General features: G+C 46.3%; 1 protein-coding gene across 4 annotated transcripts in view; it reads left to right on the plus strand.

Moving 5' to 3' along the window:
• The window catches only part of dgkb (diacylglycerol kinase, beta), a 76,230-nt gene that overhangs the window by 28,686 nt on the left and 24,913 nt on the right, over positions 1–22,631 (plus strand). For 3 of the 4 annotated variants that reach the window (XM_086217729.1, XM_086217730.1, XM_086217728.1), the window contains 13 exons: positions 1,471–1,520; positions 3,158–3,232; positions 4,167–4,286; positions 5,558–5,675; positions 6,573–6,661; positions 6,973–7,461; positions 8,171–8,272; positions 11,567–11,640; positions 12,206–12,280; positions 14,191–14,276; positions 15,480–15,569; positions 16,252–16,412; positions 22,305–22,369. In XM_086217729.1, coding sequence (XP_086073855.1) covers positions 1,471–1,520; positions 3,158–3,232; positions 4,167–4,286; positions 5,558–5,675; positions 6,573–6,661; positions 6,973–7,461; positions 8,171–8,272; positions 11,567–11,640; positions 12,206–12,280; positions 14,191–14,276; positions 15,480–15,569; positions 16,252–16,412; positions 22,305–22,369 — 1,594 coding nt within the window. The remainder of the gene's footprint in view (positions 1–1,470; positions 1,521–3,157; positions 3,233–4,166; positions 4,287–5,557; positions 5,676–6,572; positions 6,662–6,972; positions 7,462–8,170; positions 8,273–11,566; positions 11,641–12,205; positions 12,281–14,190; positions 14,277–15,479; positions 15,570–16,251; positions 16,413–22,304; positions 22,370–22,631) is intronic. The other variant, XM_086217731.1, reaches the window with a different exon arrangement.

The raw sequence follows: 22,631 nt of genomic DNA on the forward strand, positions 1-22,631 counted from the left end.
GTGATGAGGCTTGTTGCCGTCCCCAGCCTCTCAACCAGACACAAACCTGTTTTGACCTGTTTTTTTTTTTTTTTTTTTTTTGGGAGAAACGGTTTCCGGGTGGCACAAAATTCGCTTTGAAACCTGGCTTCAGCGCCCAGACTGAGATGCGTCCGAAGGAATCTGATTCAAATCTAGATTTTTAACCGCCTCCCAGCGTGGTTCCTCCAGAAATGTCCCCCGTTGAGCGTCTGTGGGAACGTGTTGGTCCGTCCGCCACATCAGCGCGCTCCTGCCCCTGGAAGACCAGTGAACCTCACGCAGATCTTGAACTATTCTCATACGCTGCGTGTGAACGAGACGCGCTGCCTCATGGCATTCGTGGTTCGGCGCGATATTTTAAAGGAAACTTCTCTTTTGTTGGTGGAATCCTGGTTTGAATTCTAAACCTTGATTTCAAGGAAAGTAGTTCAGGAGCTTCTGGGGAAAGTCTGCTGTCTTTTATTGATTCGCGCTATTGTCTGCTGCATCTTCAGCCGTTTCTTTGTCCCAAGTTTTACATGTCGCCATTAAGATATAATTTGATTTCACACCTTTGGAGAAAACTTAGCTGTACACGTTTTAGATTTCGGCTCATATAAAATCCATCCATCCGTTTTCTGTACCGCTTATCCATCATGGGCTGTGGGGGGTTCAGTATCTTGCTCAAGGATACTTGGTCACAGGGGGAAAGTGGGGATCGAACCAGCAGTTGCTAGACAGCCACGCTTCCTCCAAGTTAGCCTCTTATAAAACCATCAAAAAAGTTTTTTTTTTGTCAAAGACTGACATGATGGAAGTTCTCCTCCTGGGAGCCGTCCCAGAGATGTTCCTCCTTCAAGCTTATTTGTGCTGCTGGCAAAACTTGACAACTTTACTGCCGGCTTGTTGCCCCGTCAACCTTCACCAACACCAGGCCATCATCTGGGGCATCGCTTCCCCTCGCTTCGCCTGAAAAGGTCAAACAACCAACCAGGAAACTAACAATTAGCACCTCATTAGTGTTGAACCGCCGTCAGACGTCATGAGGAGACGTCAGCAGCAGCAGCAGCCGCCGCCCTCTGCTGCGCCTGAGCCGCACGGCGGAGGAGGGGGTGGTGCAATCGGTCACGATTCAGTTACATTCATACTTGAGGGTGTTTACACGTCGCCATGACGGAGGAGGAAGAGCCAATCGCAGCCATGGAGCGGGAGCTGTGTGTTTCCATGGTGACACGTTTAAGCGGTAATTGGGAGACACTTTTGGTTGCAGCATTCAGATGTTTACACCTTCAGATGTATGGGTTTCCTGCTTTGCATTCAAGGGAGCACTCAGTGACATTCACAGGCAGTTTTATTGAGTGGCGTCTTCTCCTGCGGCTGTGGAACTTTTCATTTTCCCCTCAGTAGTTGCGAGGGGCGGAGAGTCCTGCGTGTTCATACCCGTTTGACACTTTGTTTCTGTCTCTGCAGTTATGTTTCGCCTCTATGACACAGACGGAAACGGCTCTTTGGACAGCTCGGTAACATGTCTTCTTCTGGTATTTCTTCAATCATGAATGTACCCTACGCAAGTGCCAGAACTGCACCCAAATCTGTCAGTTTTCTTCCCTTAAAGCCAAGATTTGATTCAGAAGAATGAGGGCAACCTGCGGTGGTCAGAGGGTGATAAGTCCATCATCTGTCAATCATTTTTGGGCACATTTAGGACTTTAACCTCTCACAAGAGTTCCCATGAATGTAGCCCAACTCCTCTTCAGAGGAAAAGCAATTTTGAGTTCAATATATTTAAGGCACGGTCCATTTATGAAATAAACATTGATAGGTGAACCACCCCGACAGCTGGAGGTCTGATAATACAGAGGATGATGTGTGGGAGCAACCGCCGTTTGAATTCCCTGCCTTTATTAATTAATATTGATTTTGTCAAGGAAAACGAGTGTGTGTCTTTGTTTCTCGCCGGTTTTCCTTCCTCAGCCTCCACATCAGTTAACCCAGGGGGTCGGAATGAGCATCAGATCGTAGTGCCTGGCTGAACAAATAAGACACACCTTCTTTTTTTTAAGCAATCATGTCACTGCTTTATGAGAGCATTTTAATATAAAAGATAATATTGTGACTTGACTGGAAATATCAGACACACCTCCTTTTATTGCATTTTACGGCCTCAGATATTTCATAAGAATATTTTACTGTCAAGTACATGTGTGTTTTTCTATATCGTGTGATGCATTGGCTCCACATCCGCACTTGACCTTAGGACTAATAAGGACAAATAAGGACAAATAAGGACAAATAAGGCACGCTCTTTTTTAAAATTATTCTTTTTTTATTTTATTTTTTTCTCCCCTGTAGCTGTCATGTGACCCAGTGACTCCAGACCCGGTTTAAAACATCAACTGCAGTTTCACAACTGATGAGAAAATACGTGGTAATAAAATGCAGAGCAGGGTTTTGTCGGTAGAACCACCTTAAAAGGTGATAAATCCAAAGATGGCACACGCATGTGAAAGGAAAGGAAAGGCAGATTTATGAATGAGAGCGTGGTCGTTGTACGTATGCGTGTGTATAGGGAGTGCAGGGGAGGGCCATGGGAATTGGAGGGTTAATGGGGAGGGTGAATGTGGGTTGGGAGGAGGGTGTGTGTAACGTATCCCGTCATTAACCTCCTAATATCGGCTCTGCCAGGGAGCGCCGACAAGTTAACGGAGCGTTTAAAAAAATTAAAAAACATTAAAAAAAGATCGAGTGTGACATAAATTATGATCCAAAATTTAGAGTAAATTAAAAAAAAAAATCATTCTAGAAAATAAAAACTCCTCATTTCCTCTCGTTCACTGTTACTGATGGATGGCGTGTGACGCTGAAGAGCATCCCTGTGCTTCAGACTGCCACTTGATAATGATGTCACCTCCCCCCGCCCCCCCCCCCCACCCAACAAGCAACCATTGTAATTAAACCATCACCCCGCCGCCCTTCCCACGCTGCCTTTGTTTCTCTCCCTGCAACTCTTCTGTGCGGAAGAATGACATTCCCAGCCTGTTATTACGAGCTGTTTATCAGTCTATTCACGCCGCAGACATTTAGCAACATCCACTTGCAAGGCTGCAGAAAGGTAAACACTGTGTTTTTCTGACTATAATCTGTGGTCTCGCCGCAGGAGCTGGAGCACATTATCTCCCAGATGATGCATGTGGCGGAGTACCTGGAGTGGGACGTGACTGAACTGAAACCAGTAAGACGGGAATTTCACCCAGAAAAAAAGAAATCAGTCATGAAATTGAAAGGAAGTGCTGTTAAAGTCGGTTGTTGCCTGGTGCCAGAATGCCGTGACCCGACAGTTTAAATGGAAATGCAAATGAACTCCACCATCAGGAGGGTCATTTTTAAATGTGCCTTTTGCGTGTTTTGGCCAGGAAACTCCGCCACGGCGTGGACTGGTTCTGTAACGTTCTACGCTCAGCCATCACACCGAGCATCAGCGTGAAGGAGTTACCTCCACGTCTTCCTGGGCGAGGGGGCGACGGAGCGCGGGGCGGCTCGGCGCAGGCCAAATTGTTGCATTTCCTTCATTTGAAAGGAAGTGATGCGTTACAGCAACACGGCCCAGAAGAGCTGAGCGAGAGTCGACTTTCGGACAAACGCGACCTGAGGTCACGCTGCTGCGAGCGATCACACGAGCAGAGAATCAGACCCGAGGATTTCTTCCTCTCTTTCACCGTCATCCGGCGATACATTTACCTTCCTTTGTTTTGGCGTGTCTGGATAGCATCCACACTCCCGCGCCGCTGCACAGCTGCCCTCAGACTGCGTTCACCTGCCATGCCTCACGTGAGCGCAGCGCTACGATAAACAAGTTTTCGTGGTGCGTCTCTGTGTTTTTCCGTGGCAGGTTTATTTTCCTTCGAGGAACTCCGTGGAGCCTCTCAGTGCGTTTCTCAGAGAACTTTGATTTGAGGTTGCAAATATTCAGAAGTGCAAAGTTCCAGATCAGCTCATAAAATAAATGTAATAAAAGTTTTAAGGTCCCGCAAAACCTCCCTCAGTTTCTTCTTCTGGATTCAATGCGGTTCCTTCGTCGCTCTGACCTACAAGCTGTTGATGTACATGTTGTAAACTTTTTCTTTCTCATTTTTAATTTAAAAAAAAAATGTCTTTTGTGTTTTAAGATCCTGCAGGAAATGATGCAGGAGATTGACTATGATCACGATGGGACGGTGTCGCTGGAGGAGTGGATCCAGGGGGGAATGACCACCATCCCTCTGTTGGTTCTGCTGGGTCTGGAGACGGTGAGTAGACTGAGGGGCGAGTGACCGGACGCTCACGCAGGGACCAGCGTGAACGTCAAGCTGACCAGAAGTCATTTGTTTTCCTTTTGAGCCGCGGTGTCGTGTCGGCGCCCGCAGGTTAGCGTTAGAATGATAAAGGACGTGTTAAAAGTGTCTGAACGAGACTGCAGAGGCTGTCGCGGACATGAGGATCCATCACAAAGTCGCAGTCGCTGACGTCGTGTCACTGCTGCGGTTTGTTTGTGGCGTAACGTTCGCTTTGTGCTCGGTGATCCTACAGAATAAAACAAGAAGGTCTCATCAACGTTTTCTTTTGTTCTATAGCTTGTGGTCCACAATAATCCAAAATCCACTGAAAATTAGAAAGAACCTCATTGGCTCCTTGGTGAGGAAACTCAAGGAGGCGCTAACACCAGACAAAGTCTCCTTGTGCGTCTTTGCTCAGCTCCAGTGTCTGAAAAACGGATCACTCGCTGTTGGTGTTGTTCTAGATTGGAGTTTTAGTCTTTGTGCGACTAAAGAATGTGCTTATGCCTTCAGGAGCCATTTTAGGTGAGCAGTGCTGTTGGTGTGGATTACACGCGGATTACGCGTGACTTAAAGAGACAAGTCCAGAAAAAGAGTCGTCAGGCCAAAGGGCAGCTCAGAGAATCTGAACTCAGTTACTTTCACATCACAAAGTTTGTGTGGCATTTTCTCTTATTTCTCAGAAGAAAAAAAACCAACAAACATTTGGACCTTTAAGGAAAAACAATCTGGCATTTTCTCAGTGAAAATATCTCTGAATATGAAGGATTTCGTGTGATCCCAGTAAAATTTGTAAAAGGAGGTCTGTCCTCGACAAAGTTCACTCCTCAGGTCGTGACATTTTCCCGTCTGGGCCAAGCTACTGTGCCTCATGATCCTCGTAGCAGTAAATATTAACTATTCCTGTAGCATTCCTCATGATTATTAAAACATCTACTTTTGATAAATGATCCTGTGAAACTTCAGTTCTTCAAACTTCCACTAGATGGAAGCATTTGACCAGCTTCAGTAGAAATCCCACCAGGTTTCAAACTATTTTGTTTTCATGAATGAATATTACAGCCAAAGCAAGTTAGCTTTACTACATTTGGGAATACTTGTATGGTTGTGACCAAAGTGGGGGGGGGGGCTTCTAAACAAGACAACCAACAAACCTGTGGTCCAGTAATGCTTCCAGCTGATGGCTCTCCTCCAGAGAACGTCAAGTAAGTCAGTAATGGTGAGGATGTTTCATCTTGCTGCAGAACGTTAAAGACGACGGGCAACACGTGTGGAGACTGAAGCACTTCAACAAGCCGGCCTACTGCAACCTGTGTCTCAACATGCTAATTGGCCTGGGGAAGCAGGGACTCTGCTGCTCATGTGAGTGGTTTGTTCGCCTGTTTGACGGCTGCACTTTAAACAGACAGAACCAGCAAAGACAGCGGGCCAGCACCGTGCTCACGGGTCCTCTCAAACACACCCCGCCATTATGAGACAATCTGAATACGACGTCACTCAGCATTTTGCAACAATTCAGAGGAAAATAAACAGGAAGAAAAACACCATGATAAAGTAAAACCAAAGATTAGTTTTGATGTCAATCGTAATAAAAAAAGAAAACTAAAATAGTGATTTTTTTTTTAAGATGACTTGAAAGTAGAGGGGAGGGTTTCGCCTCCCCCATCTCCTCTGGCAGGCCACTCCAGCACCTGCATCGATATCGGCCAGCAGCCTTGGTGCCGTCTCTCCGTCTCCTCATCATCTCTCATTTCTGAACAGGAAACAAAGCGGGAAATGTGTAGTCTAAGAACGCTGCCAAAGAGTTTTACAAACACACAATATCAGTTTTTGGGATTCCCGTTGTTTACGTTTGTTTTTCGGTTGTAAACATGGAACAGATATTATTGCAGCTCATGCTAACAACAGGGATCATCGGCTGTAGGTCGAATCCGCTGTAGAAGTGCTTTCGTCTGAGCAGGAGCAGTGGTGGAGAGGATTTCAGACGTGAACTAGCAGCCGTCACTCCATCGTTATTACCGTTGCTCGTGTTTGTTCCTCCCCTCCTGAACCTCGAGTATCCACAGCTTCTTCAAAACCTCCCAGCTTTGTTTGTCGCTACATATTGGCAGCGAGCACCTCGAGTGCGGCGCTCGCAAACACATTACTCAAACTCCAGTGTGTAACACTTGGAACTGTTTAAAAAAATCTGTGTTGCCTCTTCTCCTGGTTGATATGTGCGTGGTTTGTTTGTTTTTTGTGTTTTTTTTTCTTTTCCAGTCTGCAAGTACACCGTGCACGAGCGCTGTGTGGCTCGCGCCCCGCCGTCTTGCATCAAAACCTATGTCAAGTCCAAGAAAAACACAGAGGTGCGACCAATTGGAGTGTTTACCAGTCCGCACGCTTGGATCAGCCATTCTCCACGGAGCTTAGGAGGAGGGCCTCTCTTCCTCTAATAGAATTTAAACAACTCAATCTGCTACTGAGCATCGCTAATTATCAGGATGGGCCTACTCAGACTGACAGCATCATTTGTTTCTCCTCATTCGTTATCGCTCTTTCCTGCTTTTGCTCTCTTGCCTTCTTTGTTGTGCCACTTGCGTCCTCCTTGTTTTTCTGCAACATGTTTCTTTTCTCACTTCTTCTCCTCCCTGTATGCTGGCTCTCACTCCCTCTGCAGGTAATGCATCATTTCTGGGTGGAAGGCAACTGCCCCACCAAGTGTGACAAGTGTCACAAAACCATTAAATGCTACCAGGGCCTGACTGGGCTCCACTGTGTGTGGTGTCAAATCACGGTAAGCCGCCACCCGAAGAGAGGCAGCCACCTTCTCATTATATTCCCACTGCTTCTTGTTTGGGGTTTTCATTTTTGCACCTCTGATACCTCACAAGTCACTCCACCAATTTACACCCCAAAAGCACTTGTTTATGGTTCCAAGCTAATAGAAACTAAGGCAGAGGCAACGACTCATGTGATTTTAATAAATCCTGGGCGCGTCGCTGCGAAAGTTCAGTCAAACTTGCATTCGCACGAGTTGGTTGTTAATAACTGGCGCCACCTCCTCCAGCTCCATAACAAGTGTGCCTCCCATGTGAAACCTGAGTGTGACTGTGGACCCCTGAAGGATCACATCCTGCCCCCCAACTCAATCTGCCCCGTAGTCCTGGTAAGACCTCGCTTCAGTTTAACACCATGGTGTCTGTGGGCGCAATCATCAGTTCGCCCGCTGAGCTCCGAAATGGCAAAAACTCTGTTTTTTTTGTTGTTGTTTTTTTTTTTTTTTTAATTTCCAAAATCACACAACCTGACACTGCCTATTAGATAACGCTGAAATATAAATTATTCACTTTGTTGCCTCTAAGGCAAAATTTGTCCCGTATCTTCCAAGTTATGAAGAAAATCTCCTTGAGATTTTTTTTATTTATTTTTGAGAGCGAGAGAGAGAGAGAGAGATTTTTCAAAACAAATAATAATAAGATTTCCACCCGCTGAGGTGTATCAAAAATGATTTGGGATCTTAAATATTTGACTCGGTGAATTCAAGCACATTTTCTGCAATTTGTGTTCGGACAAAGCAGTTTTTCAAAGCAAATTATTCAGGAAAGTAACAGTTGGACCCTAACAGAACCGAGAGAGCCGTCTGGTTCTCTCTCTGGGTCCATCCTCACCGCCAGGAATGAAGAACCTTCTTCTTTTTTTTATAATGTGCGCTATTTGTGAAATCATTGTTTTGGTTGACTCAGAAGCAGTCGTTTTAAATTGGTCTTACGTTCGTCTCGTAGCTCGCAAAAGATAATTCTCCTGAACATCTTTTTTTTTTTTAAATGACATCTTCATCGTGGATATCCTTACTATCGTGTGACCTTTGACCCCAGGAGAGGCAGTCGACACTGAGGAAAGACTCGCGGTCCAGCCAGTCCGGCCGAGCGAAGGTGCAGAGAGGCAACTCGGTGACGGTGGACGGTCAAGGCCTGCAGGTAAACCCTCCTCCTCCTCTCGCGCGTACGAGGCACCGCTTCACCCTCTGATGTCGTTCACGTGTGCTGTCATTTTCAAAAACTGCTATTTTATTTATCTATGAAGCGGTGGGAACGTTTTCTGACGGAAACGGTGGATATTTCTTTTCTAAATCAACGTACGTACATCAACTGGATGGCGTATGGCGGTTGTCAGGGAGCCACGGCGGTTACGAACAAAGGTCAGCGGTGTAACGGCACCTTCCAGTCGCCATCTTTGTCGGGGTTGAGGGAGACCGATGCTTCACATTTCGTCCTCCAGATGAGAGACTGAACTCAGACTAATATATCAAAATCACTTCCAGCCTCCATTTAACTGCCTGCTCTCATGAATCAACCCCCCCCCCCCGCGCGCCGAATCAATGAGGTTCAATTCCTTGATTTTTTCTTTTTTTCCGTATCACTTTTTCTTTCTCCACACAGTCATTGAAGGAACCCTGGTATGTGATGACCACTGAGGAAAGCTGGAATTCATGACTCAATGTCTTTAGATTCCTGACACCAACTTAAAGTAATTTATTCCTTCTGTCTCGCTGGTTTACTTAAAACGTGGCACTCTTGGCCACCTTTGTTGGCCCGCCCCCAAAAATGAGCGGAAAGCTTATCGCTCGGCACTTTATTGGCTTCATAAAACCAACGCAGCGTAATGCGCTGCTGTAATGTTCAGTTTTTACGGAACGTCTCTCAGAAAGGTGTCGGCGGTTGTAATTTGTGGCACCGTTGAGCGACGGTTCTTAGATTGTTTTCCGTCCAGTTCAGCTGATGTGCGGCTGACAGGACGGAGGAAGGGCACAGATGTTTAAAAAACTCACTCTGGCAGCAGCTGATGCCGGTGAAGACGACTGTGTTGCTTCGTGTTGTTTTTGTTGATTTTCGCACCAGCGTAACAGAACAAATCATCATAACCAGAGGGTGCTTGCAGAGCGTGTAACCTCTCAACCAAAGTCAATGTGAAATATTGCTATTTTTCATGGTGTTAAATGGATCTGCTTCCTTCTGGGCCCACGCTACACCTCCCGACCAAGTTTGGTGAAATTCAGCCTCATAGATTTTGTGTAACCCTGCTTGGACAAACGGCCTCTTACTGCAAGACTGCGCCCTTCCGTGGCTGGTAGTCCTGGCACACACGTGTCCAACTCATGGAGTTCCCAAAAATCCAGTTGAGGGTCCTGAGACGTTGGACAAGAAAAATTCACTTTTGGTCGCAGAAATTCCGCAGAAGTGTTTTTGCTGGAAAACTAATTAAAAAAAAAAAAAGGACAGGGAAGAAAAACCATGTGACTCCAAACGCCACTCAGAACTTTACATCCGTATTGGAGGATAAAATACCGATTTATTCTTAACATTTGTTTTTTTGCGATACCAACACATCATCACCGTGGTCATCGGCCAGGGGGATATCCTCCGATAGCGATACACGGCCGCTAAATCAGTCCAGGGCTAATTTATTACAGGGCGGCTTTATCTGGATGTACCTAACAGTCTGGGATGTAATTGTTTTCTGAAATAATGTGCATGAAGATGGGCTGTGTGATGGGGCTCTGCAGGGCCTGCTGATAATCACTATCATCCAGCCGTCCGGCCTGATCCTCTCTCATATCTGTCAGGCAGCATGCTGGCGATGGAAACCTGCCTCTTTCTGTGGCGACTGCTCGTCTACGAGTGGCTGGAAGAGAAATATGATGAATCATATCCCAGGCACATCCATCTATGCCTCTTGCCGGCTAACCAGCGTAATAATCAAGATTATTATTTATAATTACAGGAAGTAATGGATCACTCTGGACTGGACAGGGAGCTCATTAATTCACCCTTGGCCTGCTGGGATAGCAGACAGGGGGAGTTAAGCGCTTCATCTGTGTCAGGGAGAGCACTGGGCGAGTTGTTGTAGACTGACTCCAGGAAGAGCGATTCAAGCAGAGGCCGCTGGATTAGAGCTTGTTTATGTGGGGCTTTGTGAGTTCGGCCCGCGGCACTGCAGGCGCTGTCTGTCCGCCGTTTCACTGCCGCTCACAGAAACCCTTTCCCACGTCACACGAGACAAACGGCCTCGCCAATTAGGAAGCGGTGGCGAACAACTCTTGTGACTGAGCCAAGAATCCTGAGTTATTAGATTGATGGTATTGATCAGCTGTGGGGTAGGAGTTTACTGAGGCCTGCATCCACGGAAAATTAGTCACTCCACAACTCCTAAGAGGCCCTTTGAGAGCCGCCAAATTATGAGTGAAAAGTGACATTTGTTATTCAGGCAGTGGGATTCGTCGTTTGTTGCCTATTCTGGTGATATTCAGTATTTCTGATATTTGGTTTCCCCCCAAAGAGCAACAGAGTGATGAATGAATCCCCACAAGAAGCAGGATTTATTCTGTATCTCTGTGCCATGTAGCATTCTGTACCGACCAAAAAACATGTATCACTATAGAACTGAGGACCAGTTTAGTTTGACTCAGTCTGACATTTTTAATTGTGTGTTCAGTCACTGCTGAAAATAATCCTCGATGTAATCCTGCTCTGCTCACCAACCCACCCGCACTTGTCGGTGCTTGTGGATTACAGCGCGTACAGCTGGATGAAGAAGACGTGGATTATACCAGATGATCCGCTCGGGAGTTTGTAAACAGACGCTGTAAGGCCATTAGCTTCAAGCTAAATATACGTGGCCGGCTCTTTCTGCGTTCTGGAGTCACAAAGAAGTGACGCAGGAGGGAGTAAAATGTCTTTGTGAGCTCATGACACTGATTTGTGAGTACTTGAAAGTCAAAACACACTTTATTTTTTGAGTGAGGTGTCACTTTATCGGGGTTGAGACGCGGCCGTAGCACCTTTAGCCGGGGAGTAGCATCGCGTCTGAGAAGGAACCAACGGGCTTTGAGTTTAGGGCTGGAAAGTCAGACACAATTGAGGGACTGATGCATTGTTGTTCTCACGGGAATTATTTTAGATGTCCTTAATTAGGTTATCAGCATGCAGAGAACATTTTGGAGACATAACGGCTTAAAAATACATTTCTGGTGACTTTATCACTGCTCGCCCCTTTAATTAGATACTATAATTAACACAAGATTCAATATAGTTTCAGGCAAAAGAATAAGAAGCAGCCAGACTTTGCCACAGCCGGGTCAGGTGTGCATCTCTGCGGTGGAATGAATCCTGTGTATATCCGCGATGAAATGTCTGAGGGCTTGAAAGTGAATTCCCGTGAAGCATCCTGCAGTCTCCCAACACCGACAGTCTGTTTTGACATCTCCCATTCAGATCACAACAATAGAGGGCACTCATCCTCTGCTCGTGTTTGTCAATCCGAAGAGCGGGGGGAAGCAGGGAGAGAGGTAAGTACACAATCTGTTTCAACATGCTACAAGAGACCTCTAAATCCCTGCTCCTCAGCTGTGGAGGGGAGGTGGCGGTGGTTGCGGTGGTTGCGGTGGTGGCGGCGGCGGCGGCGGTGCGGCCTCTGGCTGCTAAGTGCTTGAGGCTTACTGCCTCAAATATAAACACACTAGCATTTACCTAAAGCGCCGTCCACCTCCGCCACCAGCTCACTCACACCCCCTACCCCTTTCTAGCGACGCCCTCCTCGCTGTCAGGCTGGGTCCATTTCTTTCACCCTGGGCTAATTGGGTTATTACTGAAACATATTCATTCACTCCTTATTACGCCGGCCCTCATTTGTTTAAATTATGAGATCAAAATATGACTTCAGCCAGTTGAAATAATGAAATTGAACATTAAAATGAATTAGTCTTTCTAATGGTTTCTCCTCAAGGGGACTTTGGCGACCCCGCCGCCCAGTCCGCCGCCCCGTCACGTTCTGATTGGACGTTGACTCGCGCTTCAAAAAACAAAATGCACTTTTTGAAGCTAATCTGTTGAATTTTGATCTTCACGCCACAGGATTTACAGAAAGTTCCAGTATCTTCTGAACCCGAGACAAGTGTACAACCTGGCCAAGAACGGACCCATGCCCGGGTACGTGGCTCGCCGCTTTGAAACGCTAAAAATAGTCATTTTCTGTTTTAGTAGAAAGAAACCCTGCATTTATTTGAGGGATGTGAAATCCACGAGTTCCCTCTGGGTTTTTTACACGTGATTTTTGGATCGTTGCTGGAAATCAGCGCTGACAACATCTGGAGTCTCCTTAAGTCTCTTGGTATCAACCGCTGTTTTGAGGAAGCATGGACAAACATTCCTAAAACCCTCTGACTCTGAGTCGAGGAGAGCGACAGTCAGTGCTGTCACCCGCTAGTTTTACTCAATAACGACTCAGTAAATGCAAAGTCAGTGAGAACAGAAAGGATCTGAAGGTCGCATCTGAGAATCGCGCCTGTTGTTTACCATCTAAGCAGAAATAAAGACAGAAACAAAGAAAGTTACCCACAAATCACATCGGCCAATTATCTTCTGTTTACAAAGGCACATTTTGTTGTTGTTGTGTGTATAATAACCACCTTGACATGCAGAGGAGGCCCTCAGTATTAGAGCCTTCACTCAGTTCCCTCCCACTGCAAAGACACAAATGAGGTGAGTTCACACATAACCAATCCTGGAGACGGCGGCATCATGCCGTAGCCTCGGAACGCTCTCCGCTTCCATATGCATAAGCCTGTATGTGAACGGAGAGACGGCTCCGGAGCTGACTGACGGATAGAGAGGGGTGAATCTCTCGCCGTACCACATGTGATCACGCATAAAGACGAGTAGCTGGCCGCGTGGTGTTGGTTTCCTATGGTTCACAGCTGTGATTAAGAAAATGAATGGATCATTTACATGCAAAAGGCTCCCCCACTTTGCTGTTTGTGCCCAGCGGTGTTTTGGAACGCCTCGCCGCCGTGCTGCCGCGTTGTTTGGCTTTGATTAGATCTGAAAAACACAACCCAGTCCCTTATAAAAAATAAATGCACAGCGGCACATGCAAGGAGCTGGTGGAACACTTCACGTCACAGCCCGTGTGGATGCGGCTCAGAGTTTTTGGGAATGACCTTGTCTGCGCCGCTTTGCTTCTCTTGTACTGATGTCTCTGCTGGCGGCTCAGACGTCACCTGCATCCCCTCCACCGCCTGGAGCTGAACCCAGGGCCTTCTCCTCCCAGCTGACCTTGCACCACTGTAACCTTGTTAATATTTTGTGAAGTGTACGTCCTGCAGCGCACATTAGCGAGGTGAACAGTCGCTGTTGGACACTGCAGGCCGAGGCAGCCGCACACACTGCTGTCAATTAGCTCCCTCGCTAACACAATAACAGCAAATTAAGTGTTTGTTTCTTGGTATTTAAATATTCCCAAAGTTGCCTTTCATGTTTGCGGCCGTCTGTTTTGCGTCTAATGCGGTTTGTAGTCCCAGTTGGAGAGTAATTGAGCGAATCATTTACCCGCCATACGGGGCTTGGAGGCTGGATCATTCAGTTAGGGCTTTGTTATTGTGAAGGAACGGAAGAAGTTGGACTGAACATTGCCTGTCATGATCCAATTAGCCCTCAACCAGGCAGCCGAGCTCACTGAATGAGTAATTGTCAATGCGACATGTGTTATTTTGTGGGATTAGAAGAGGATTGCAGTGTGTCAGGGGCTCAAAAAATAGGCTCACCATGGGCTCCCACAGCCTGCGTTCACTGAGCACTTTCTCTCGTGTTCAAGAAATACAGCAGCAAGTTCACGCTGACCTGCTTTGATGAGTCTTGATTTTATTGTTTCATCAAACTAGAAATAGAAAATAAATAAAGGAGCAACATCATTTTTGGTGTCAATGAGTCCTTCCTCGGCCGGTTCCTCACCTCTCCAACAAGTTTGGTGAAAACCACGTAACCCTGCAGACAGACGGACAGAAACACAAACAGACCAGCACGATCATGAAACACAATGGTGTGAACGGCGTGTGTTGCAGGTTGAACTTCTTCCGAGACGTTCCTGATGGCAGGGTGCTGGCCTGTGGAGGGGATGGCACGGTGGGCTGGATCCTGGACTTCATAGGTAGGCAGGACTGGCCGCTGGAACGGTGAAGAGACGCAACAAGAGTCGAGTCACTCACTGTTCCGTGGCCCGCGGCATCACTCAGCCTGAAAACTGCCACATTTTGAATAATAATAATAATAATAATAATAGTGAAGCAATCTAACATGAAAACATATGGATTAATTCAAAATCAGAGACTGAAAACCCTAACACCAAAAATCGTGTTCCTATGACACAGTTTCTTTGTGTAAAAGTTCTTTTATAGTGTTTATAGTTTTTATGTTGTTCAATTCTGATAGCAATGTTTTCGGCACTGAAAAAAGCAAATCGACCGACAACGACCGTCAGTGTTTGATTTTTTTCCTGCTACATAAAATAACAATCCAGCAAATGTAGCAGTTATAGCTTCTAGTGCCCCAATGTTCAGCTTCTATTTTCGAGGTAAACAAAGTGGAATAAAAACAATATTTTTATAACCAACGTCAGTGGTTATCATGAGAAAAAAAAGATCAACAGTTCTGAAATTGCCTGATTTTAAAGACCTGAAGTAATCAAGCGATCCTTTTATGTCACTCGAGCTGCATCGACATAGTTGCTTGTCTTTGGTGATGTCATTACGTAATCTAGATGACATGCAATCCGCTCCTAGCCAGCCAAGGAGGTGCTGCGGTACATTTACCGAGACCGGCGTCAGTTTTCACCAACATACAGCAGAGTCAGACTTGAACACTCTTTCCTTTTCTGGACAAACGGCATTTATTTTTATTAGTTTTCACGCCACTTGCGCTCTTGTTGTTCAGCCAGAAATGGTCGAGCGCAGTTCATAGTATGTAAACACTTTCATTATGTCTGTGTTCAGGGCTGGTAAAATGGGACGATTACATGAGTTGGAAAACAACATATTAATCATCATTTGATGATTGAAAAAGAAAAGAAAAATCACCTGGCCTCCTCTATTTGGGCTGGAAGACGTGTTTCTTCTTTGGGCTCTCAAAAATGGTTTCAATTTTTCTTTTTTTTATCAATCAAAACAAAGAGCGAGGTAATAAGAAGTAATAACTGTCAGGCTCGATGCGCCTCCTGAAATAGACTGTACAACTTCATATTGTAGAGGAGCTGCAAAATTGATTTGATGCTTTCTCGACTTGCCCGCCAGTGTGTTCGTTTTCACTGTTTCGCCTCGTGTCTCAGTGTGTTTCGATATTTGTCCCGCCGCTCTAGATAAGGCCAACCTGGACAGGAACCCCCCGGTGTGTATACTTCCTCTTGGCACGGGCAACGACCTGGCGAGATGTCTGCGGTGGGGAGGAGGTACTGACAAGACTTGATGGTGAAATACACGTTATCATCTTCACGGTTAAGGCGGCACGCAGAGCTCAGACCGTAACTGTCAGGGCTTCAGCCAGAAACCAGACACGTGAATCCAGCAGGAAACTCTCGTCTCAAGGTCCTCGTTGTCAGAAGCAGAGTCACGGACACTGAAATACACCTCTGACATGTCCGTGCTTTCGTGTCGCGCTTGTCTGCCTCCGCAGCGCGTGGCTGTCGCAGTGACCTTGACCTTTGTTGTTTGAGGAGATTTCCTCCAGGCGTTCCTTCCACTTGTGCTCTTGTGGAGTGGCCCCGTGACCTTTGACCTCCAAAATTAATATCAGTTCATCCCCGAGCCTCAGTGGGGGATTGTGGCAAATTTACATGAATCCTCTCAAGGCCCTGATGTGCTTGCGACCTGAACTTTGACCTCTGACCACCAAAATCTTTTCAGTTCATTTTGGAGTCCTAGTAGATGTTCGAGCCTAATTTTGGAGCATCTGGACAGACGGGCGGCCTGAAAACACCTCCGTTCCGCAGCTGTCACTCATCAGAGGCATCACCTTAGTAAGATATTGGACTTCCTAAGGTGCCGCGAATCCGTCCAAACCCTTCATTCGAATCGTCGGTGTCTCCAGCGCTCCTCAACCCATTGTGACACTCTCACATTTTTCTCTCCGAGGCTACGAGGGCGAGAGCCTCCTGAAGATCCTGCGGGACATCGAGAACAGCACGGAGGTGATGCTGGATCGCTGGAAGATCGACGTCACCAACACAGACAAGGAGGAGCACGGGGACCCGGTGCCTTACAGCATTATAAACAACTACTTCTCCATCGGCGTGGTGAGTGACGGGACGGATCGGGGTCAGGCGGATCTACAGGAGGACCCCGGATAGATTAAACACTGCTGTCTTTGTTCGCTGCGGCGGTAAACCGGGTTCCGTTGCACTGGATTTGGCTGAGGTGACATTGTTTTCCAGGAATTAGTCAGACCCCATGTAGCATGAAAGTACGGCCCCACCGCACTACAATAATAATAAACATATAATTACTGGCATGAATTAACAGGAGAACAGCCTATACCCCCAGAAACACACTCTCATTCCTTAGCTTGTAATCCAGCATGAGAGCCCTGAGGTTTGTCCCTTTTACTGTCGTTTGTTTGAACCCTTTGGTTTTATGTGGCTTTTTTGTATGTAGTATTTTTTTTTTGGGAGTGAGATTTGACGTTATTGCCATTCCTATTTATTTTTCAGCAGTTTGATAACCTTGTTTTAATGCGGAGTTCAAATCGAGCGGATTGGATGGTTGTCACGACAGCGACGCCTTCAGAAACCTTGTGCTTTACCGCCTAATCATTACATATAATTATGATACGCTGCTGTTGGATAAGAGAAGCGTCATAGGAGCCACACGGAACCAAGACCAAATCACAGGTGACGCTGTCCTTGACTTTCAATGTTATTATAACGGCACATTTTTAACCTGCAGGTAGAAATTTAAAGAAAAACAAACATGTTGCCTTTTTCAAAGATCAGTTTAATCACGGCGACGATCCTGCAGCATCACAAAGGCCAATGAAGCAAGAGGAGGCTGATATGAAGTAAATTAACCCTAATACACAGTCGCAGGAGTAACAGCATAATCGCTCCGTGAGTTAGTTTGGATCACATTCTTGTTAGAGCTTGATTGAGACGCACTCGAGCCTCAAGCGTCCCTGATCAAAAACGAGCCTTGTTACGCACCAGCGCGGCGTTACGCACCCATCAGCAACCCCCGTTCATCTCCAAAACATAAATATGTCCATAATGACACTGATTTCACAAAGCCGGTGTCGGCCATTACTGATAAATGTCAGGGGAAATATGGTAATTGACATTTGCAGGTGGTGGAGGAGGGAGCCAGGCTGTGCTGTGAGACGCGTCTGAACTGTGGCCGAGACATAAGTGATGCATGGCCTCACAAATGTTAGTTGGATAACACCTCGGGCCAACATGGCGTCTAATGACCATGACAGAGGATGTTAGAGGATCGGGTCTTGTTAACATTGTGATGGAGGACAAACAGGAGGCTGTCGTCACTGCAGGACAGGAACCGGGGGACGCGATCACTGGGCCCCCAGCGGGTGAGTTGACGCCGTCCCGCCACCAGGCGGGTGTGAAACCTGATGATGCGATTGCGTCTTGCGCGAGTTCATGGTGTCAGTGCTCGTATCGTATTCAGGCTGACAAAGTAAAGATGAAGACAAAGTTTGGAAACGTGGCTGGAAAGTACAAGGGGGTTCTCCAAGGTGCTGGAACTCCTGCAGAACGCTTGACGACGACGATGAAGTTGCGCGCGTCGTCTGAAAGCTGGCGTTGAACCCGAAGGAGAAGATTTTGCATGCACAGCAATTTTTGGGGGGTTTGATATCGTTTCCAACCCATGTGACCGTTTATTTATTTATTTATTTATTTATTTTACGATTTTTGACCACTTGAGGATTGAAATTTAAAAAAAAAGAAGAAAAATCAGAAATCTCTCCAAAAAAAACTACATGAAGGAAACCGGGACCTTCCTGTCACCTGACGCTTGACCTTTGGCTCTCTACCGCCTGAAAGTCCCGGTGGAGTTTTGTGGCAAATTTGGCAAAATCCAGAGATATCGTGGTCATAAAGTGGTAGGGAGGTTTGAAAAGGAAGTTTAGGGGAAGTAACTCTTATGAAATGATCTTACTAGAACCTGATCTTTCTTGTTTTTCTTCAGTCTTTTTGAGCTAAAATACCTTCAAAATAATGGTAAGGTTTTAATGCATGAGTGTGAATTCCTTCAAGCGAACTTCTGTAAGACGGCAGCTTCGGCCCGGCAGTCATTATAACCTCTGATGTCTTTGTGGGATTAGCATCCAGCAGGCGTGATGATGACAAATGAAGTTGTTGGTGGGGGATTAGGACTTTGAGCTCTCTATGGATTTGAGTGTGATATAATACTTTGTGCATCTTTCTTTTTTTTTTTTTTTACTTGCTTTCCGTTGAAAGGGGGGGGGGGAATTACATTAAAGATTATGCGACAAGTCAAGCTAATAATTAGCTCAGAGATTATGCTGATGAAGGGTGGATTGTTCCTGTAATGACATGGTCGAAAGCAAAAGATCAGCAGTTGCAGCCGCCAAGGGCGGAGGGTGTATGCTTGTCATTTATAGAAAAGTTGAAGTCCCCATTAAATTTTAAGTTGAGGGGGTGAGACGTGATCGCTGTGATGCAGCTCACAAGGCGTCGCAGCGGCTGACAAACAACGTGAAATGGAAGAAAAAAAAATTCATATCATTTCAATCCCAGGTGAAAAAATACGGCCCCTTCTCTTTTTTTTTTTTTTTTTTTGTGGATCTGTCCGACCTAACCTTCTGCCACAGCGTAGTTGGACGGAGAATTAATGGCGCCATCCCTTTGGGAGGATGTGGAAGTGACGTGAAGTGTAATGATCTCAATCAGGGCCAGGGGTGAGAGACAGAACTAATCACTGCGTTCGCTCCACTACCATAATGCAGTCAGTCGCCCTAATGACCCTGGCGCTCCTGTCAAAGCCATTACTCTCCCCCGTAGTGAAAGGCACATCAAACGGCTGGGGCCCACTCATAATTGGACTAAACTTTGAGCTATGAGAGGACATTACACATGTCCTGTATTAATTTGGGTGCCAGAGTTTTACATTGGTAATTATTTGAGGCCAGCTAGGGGGAGAGTGAGTGAGTTGATGACATCTCACTGCCAACGCCAGGGTGTGAAAACCTGAAGATGTGAATGTGCCTCACATGTGCGGATGATTGTAACGCATCCTGGTAGCGGAAGGACAGAGAAGGTCGGCCGACGACGAGTCTCCCAACAACATCACTCCTCCACACCGCAACGCACGCTTGTAGTCGTTGAGTCAAAGTGACGACCTGTAATCGTGTATGAGTGACGTATGACATCATGTGGCCAAAGTAAGTATGACAACAGGAAAGTAGCACGTCGTATAACATCATTAAAACAGGAGAGAAATCCGTATACAGAGGTGGAGGGAGCAGTGGGTAGATGGCTAGAATGATGACTGCACTGCAGGGGGCCCACGTTCACTCCTGAGGGGCTGTTTTTAAGCTGCGGTTTGATGCCGTGTTGCCGGGATACGTGATTGGGTGCTGCTGCACCAGTGGTGACTGTTGGCTTCCCTTTTTCGTGGAAGCAGAGCTCATTTGAAGCTAAGCCATGAAGGAATCAGAGGTACTTTTATCGTTGTGTGTATGGCTCGGAGGACGTGTTGCAATGCTTTGGCTACATTCCGGTTAGGTTTGGTTTAAAAAACTAAAAACAAAATAAATAAAACGCGTGATTTGGAGCCTTAAAGTTGTCTCAGTGACACCCCATTAGGTAAACATCTTATGACGTGGTTGTCATGGTTGCATGAGCGTCTTCTTTCCCAGTGTGCATTTCACTATTTATTTTGATAACATTTCGGGCCTCAAGCCCTCCTCAAGATCGGCAACCATGGTAGGAATACCTGCTCTACGGTTGTCATGGTTACACCTGTTAAAACCACGCCCAGAACTAAAGCCATGTGAGCAGGAGTACCAGTATGTACACATAAGTGGGCACGGATACTTGCCGCGACTCTTTGTACCCCCCCATTCTGGCCTCTCCAAAAACATGAATCTGCTTTTGAGGGAACAGATGTACCTTTGAGGGAACGTTCTGCTCCCAAACCAGACCTTGATGATGCACTGGAAAATGTCAGTGTTTGAATCCCCCATTGTTCGAGCCAGTGTTCTTTTGGCCTGCCCGCCTGTGCGTCTCCTATTGACGCCAGCGCGTCTCCTATTGACGCCAGCTTACACAAAGCAGAACTTTTGGAAGTGTGTTAAAATGCATTTCTGAATTATTTTTTTTGGAACATTTCCAGACATTAATAACAGTTGTGGTGTGTGCTCTGTGAGTGCACTTTGACTTTTGAAACTTTTACTTCTTAAAACGTACAAACACTGTATCAGTGTAGGATGACACAGTGTTTTATCCTCTCTTGGACGCTTGAAATCGCTGTTTACTGTTGCGAAGCCACGGCTCTACTAGCACAGAGCTCAGATAATAGACCACAAACCAAAGGGGAGACAACCTCTCCTCACTTTTGCTCTCTTGTTTGCTGCTATTGTCCTGTTTGTAAGAAAATCAAGTTACAATCTCTCAGATACATCCATCATCTCACCTTTCTGGCTCATGTTGGAAGCACGAGGCGAGTCTGCGGGGATCTTGAAGAGTTCTTTTGGTCTTCTGCTTACAGCCTCTTGAAGAGACATCAAGAGAAGCCTCATTGATTTTTCTGTTTTGGCTTCTTCTAAATTTCTGTACAGAAAGCTAGCAGGGGGTCCTCCCAGCACTTACTGTTTCAATAGTGCCACTCAAAATGGACTGGGTCAAAACGGATTGCCTCAGCGGAGGGGGAGCGGGACGAGCCCAAAAAAGTTTACCGCAACTTTTGTTTGTTCTTTTTTTCTTTTTCTTTTTTTTAAGACGTTTCCCCAATCACACAACTTTCTTTGTCTGAGTTTGGTCAGTATTTTACAGAAAGTCCTTGCCAGAATTTTCTGCTGTCACTTCCAAATGTCAGTTCGTGGAAGTGTCATTGGGGAGGGGCCTTCAAACACGCGGTCCCACAGAAAAGTTACCCTCCATGGATGGCAGTTGCATGCACTTTTCTCGAAGCCCCTTTTGAGACGGCAGTTCAGGTCACCTGAATGTGCCGGATCGTGGCAGCTCCTCCGTACCTGCGCTGCTCTGATGCAACAGACGATCACCAGCTGTCTCACAGACAAATTCCAGGGTTGGGGAATCCTGGGGGACCCGACAACTGCCCAGGTTCAGTTTTGTTCATCGAAATGTGCAGTTGAGGCCTCTTCAGTAGCAGTGTTGTACATTTTAGGGTACAGCGTGAACTGAAGGGCACGCTGTTGTCTTTCAAAAGACACACACAGGCGGCGACAAGTGTTTTACCGCTATTTTCAAGTGTATAAATATACCTTTTTCTCTACATTGCCACATTTAAATACTAGATAAGTAGTCGTATCAGTCTGTGAGGGTGTTAACATTCCTGTCTCTGTGAGTCACACCACCAGCCTAACATACTGTATCTAACATGAACCGTATCGCTTTAACACTAAGAGCAAATGTGGCTGCACCGTTCGCTCCAGGTCACACTGAGTAGCAGAGAGAGAGAGGGAGAGAGAGTGACGTATGGAGCAGGAGAGAGGGAGAACTGCTCGGTTGCCAGGGTGTCTGCAGCATCCTGTAGGTTCGCGGGGAGCTGTGATTATTCACAATGTGTGCTTCATTAATTAGCCTGTGTGGTGTCGGTTTACTGTTCATCAGGATTTCTGTCAATACTTCTCCATCCCCCGTCTCCTCCTCCTGCACATAGCACCTTTCATCTTATAGATGTACACACAAGGGACAAGCAAGGTGTAACTGCACTGTTAGGAGGTTGGCTAATGAGGAAGAACTTGCCTCTAATGCAGTATTTGAATGCAAATACTCCGACTTCTTTTGTGGGGAGAACAGTGTAGCTTTGCACCATCAAATCGACATATTTAGCTTCGAGCTAAACGTACGTGGCCGGCTCTTTCGAGACTCGAGGTCGAGCACCTGTTTACAAGCATATGAAAGACAAAATAGACTATTTGTGAAGTATCACTTGAAGACGGTGACCTCAACACAACTCTTGTCTTTCAGGATGCTTCCATTGCGCATCGTTTCCACGTTATGAGAGAGAAGCACCCCGAGAAGTTCAACAGCAGGTAGGTTTGTGTCTGTCTTCATGCTCCCACTCGGTCCACAGACCAGCTCCACGCCTTCCATCCGCTCTGCTGCCAATCCTTCAGAATCCCGGACCTGCTTACCGTGACTAGCTACGGTTCAGGTTTAGTACACAAAACGAAAACTAGCATTTAAAAAACTCAGTGACTGCATCTTCGCGGACGGCTATGATTTGACTCTTGACCTCATCGGTCATGAGTTTGCATGAGTTGCTTGTAGTTCATTCCTCCGATGCCGTCCTCC

The sequence above is a fragment of the Aulostomus chinensis genome, chromosome 11 (assembly GCF_037954235.1).
Source record: "Aulostomus chinensis isolate RoL2024-O1b breed Wild chromosome 11, RoL_Achi_v1.0, whole genome shotgun sequence".
Classification (NCBI taxonomy): Eukaryota; Metazoa; Chordata; class Actinopteri; order Syngnathiformes; family Aulostomidae; genus Aulostomus; species Aulostomus chinensis.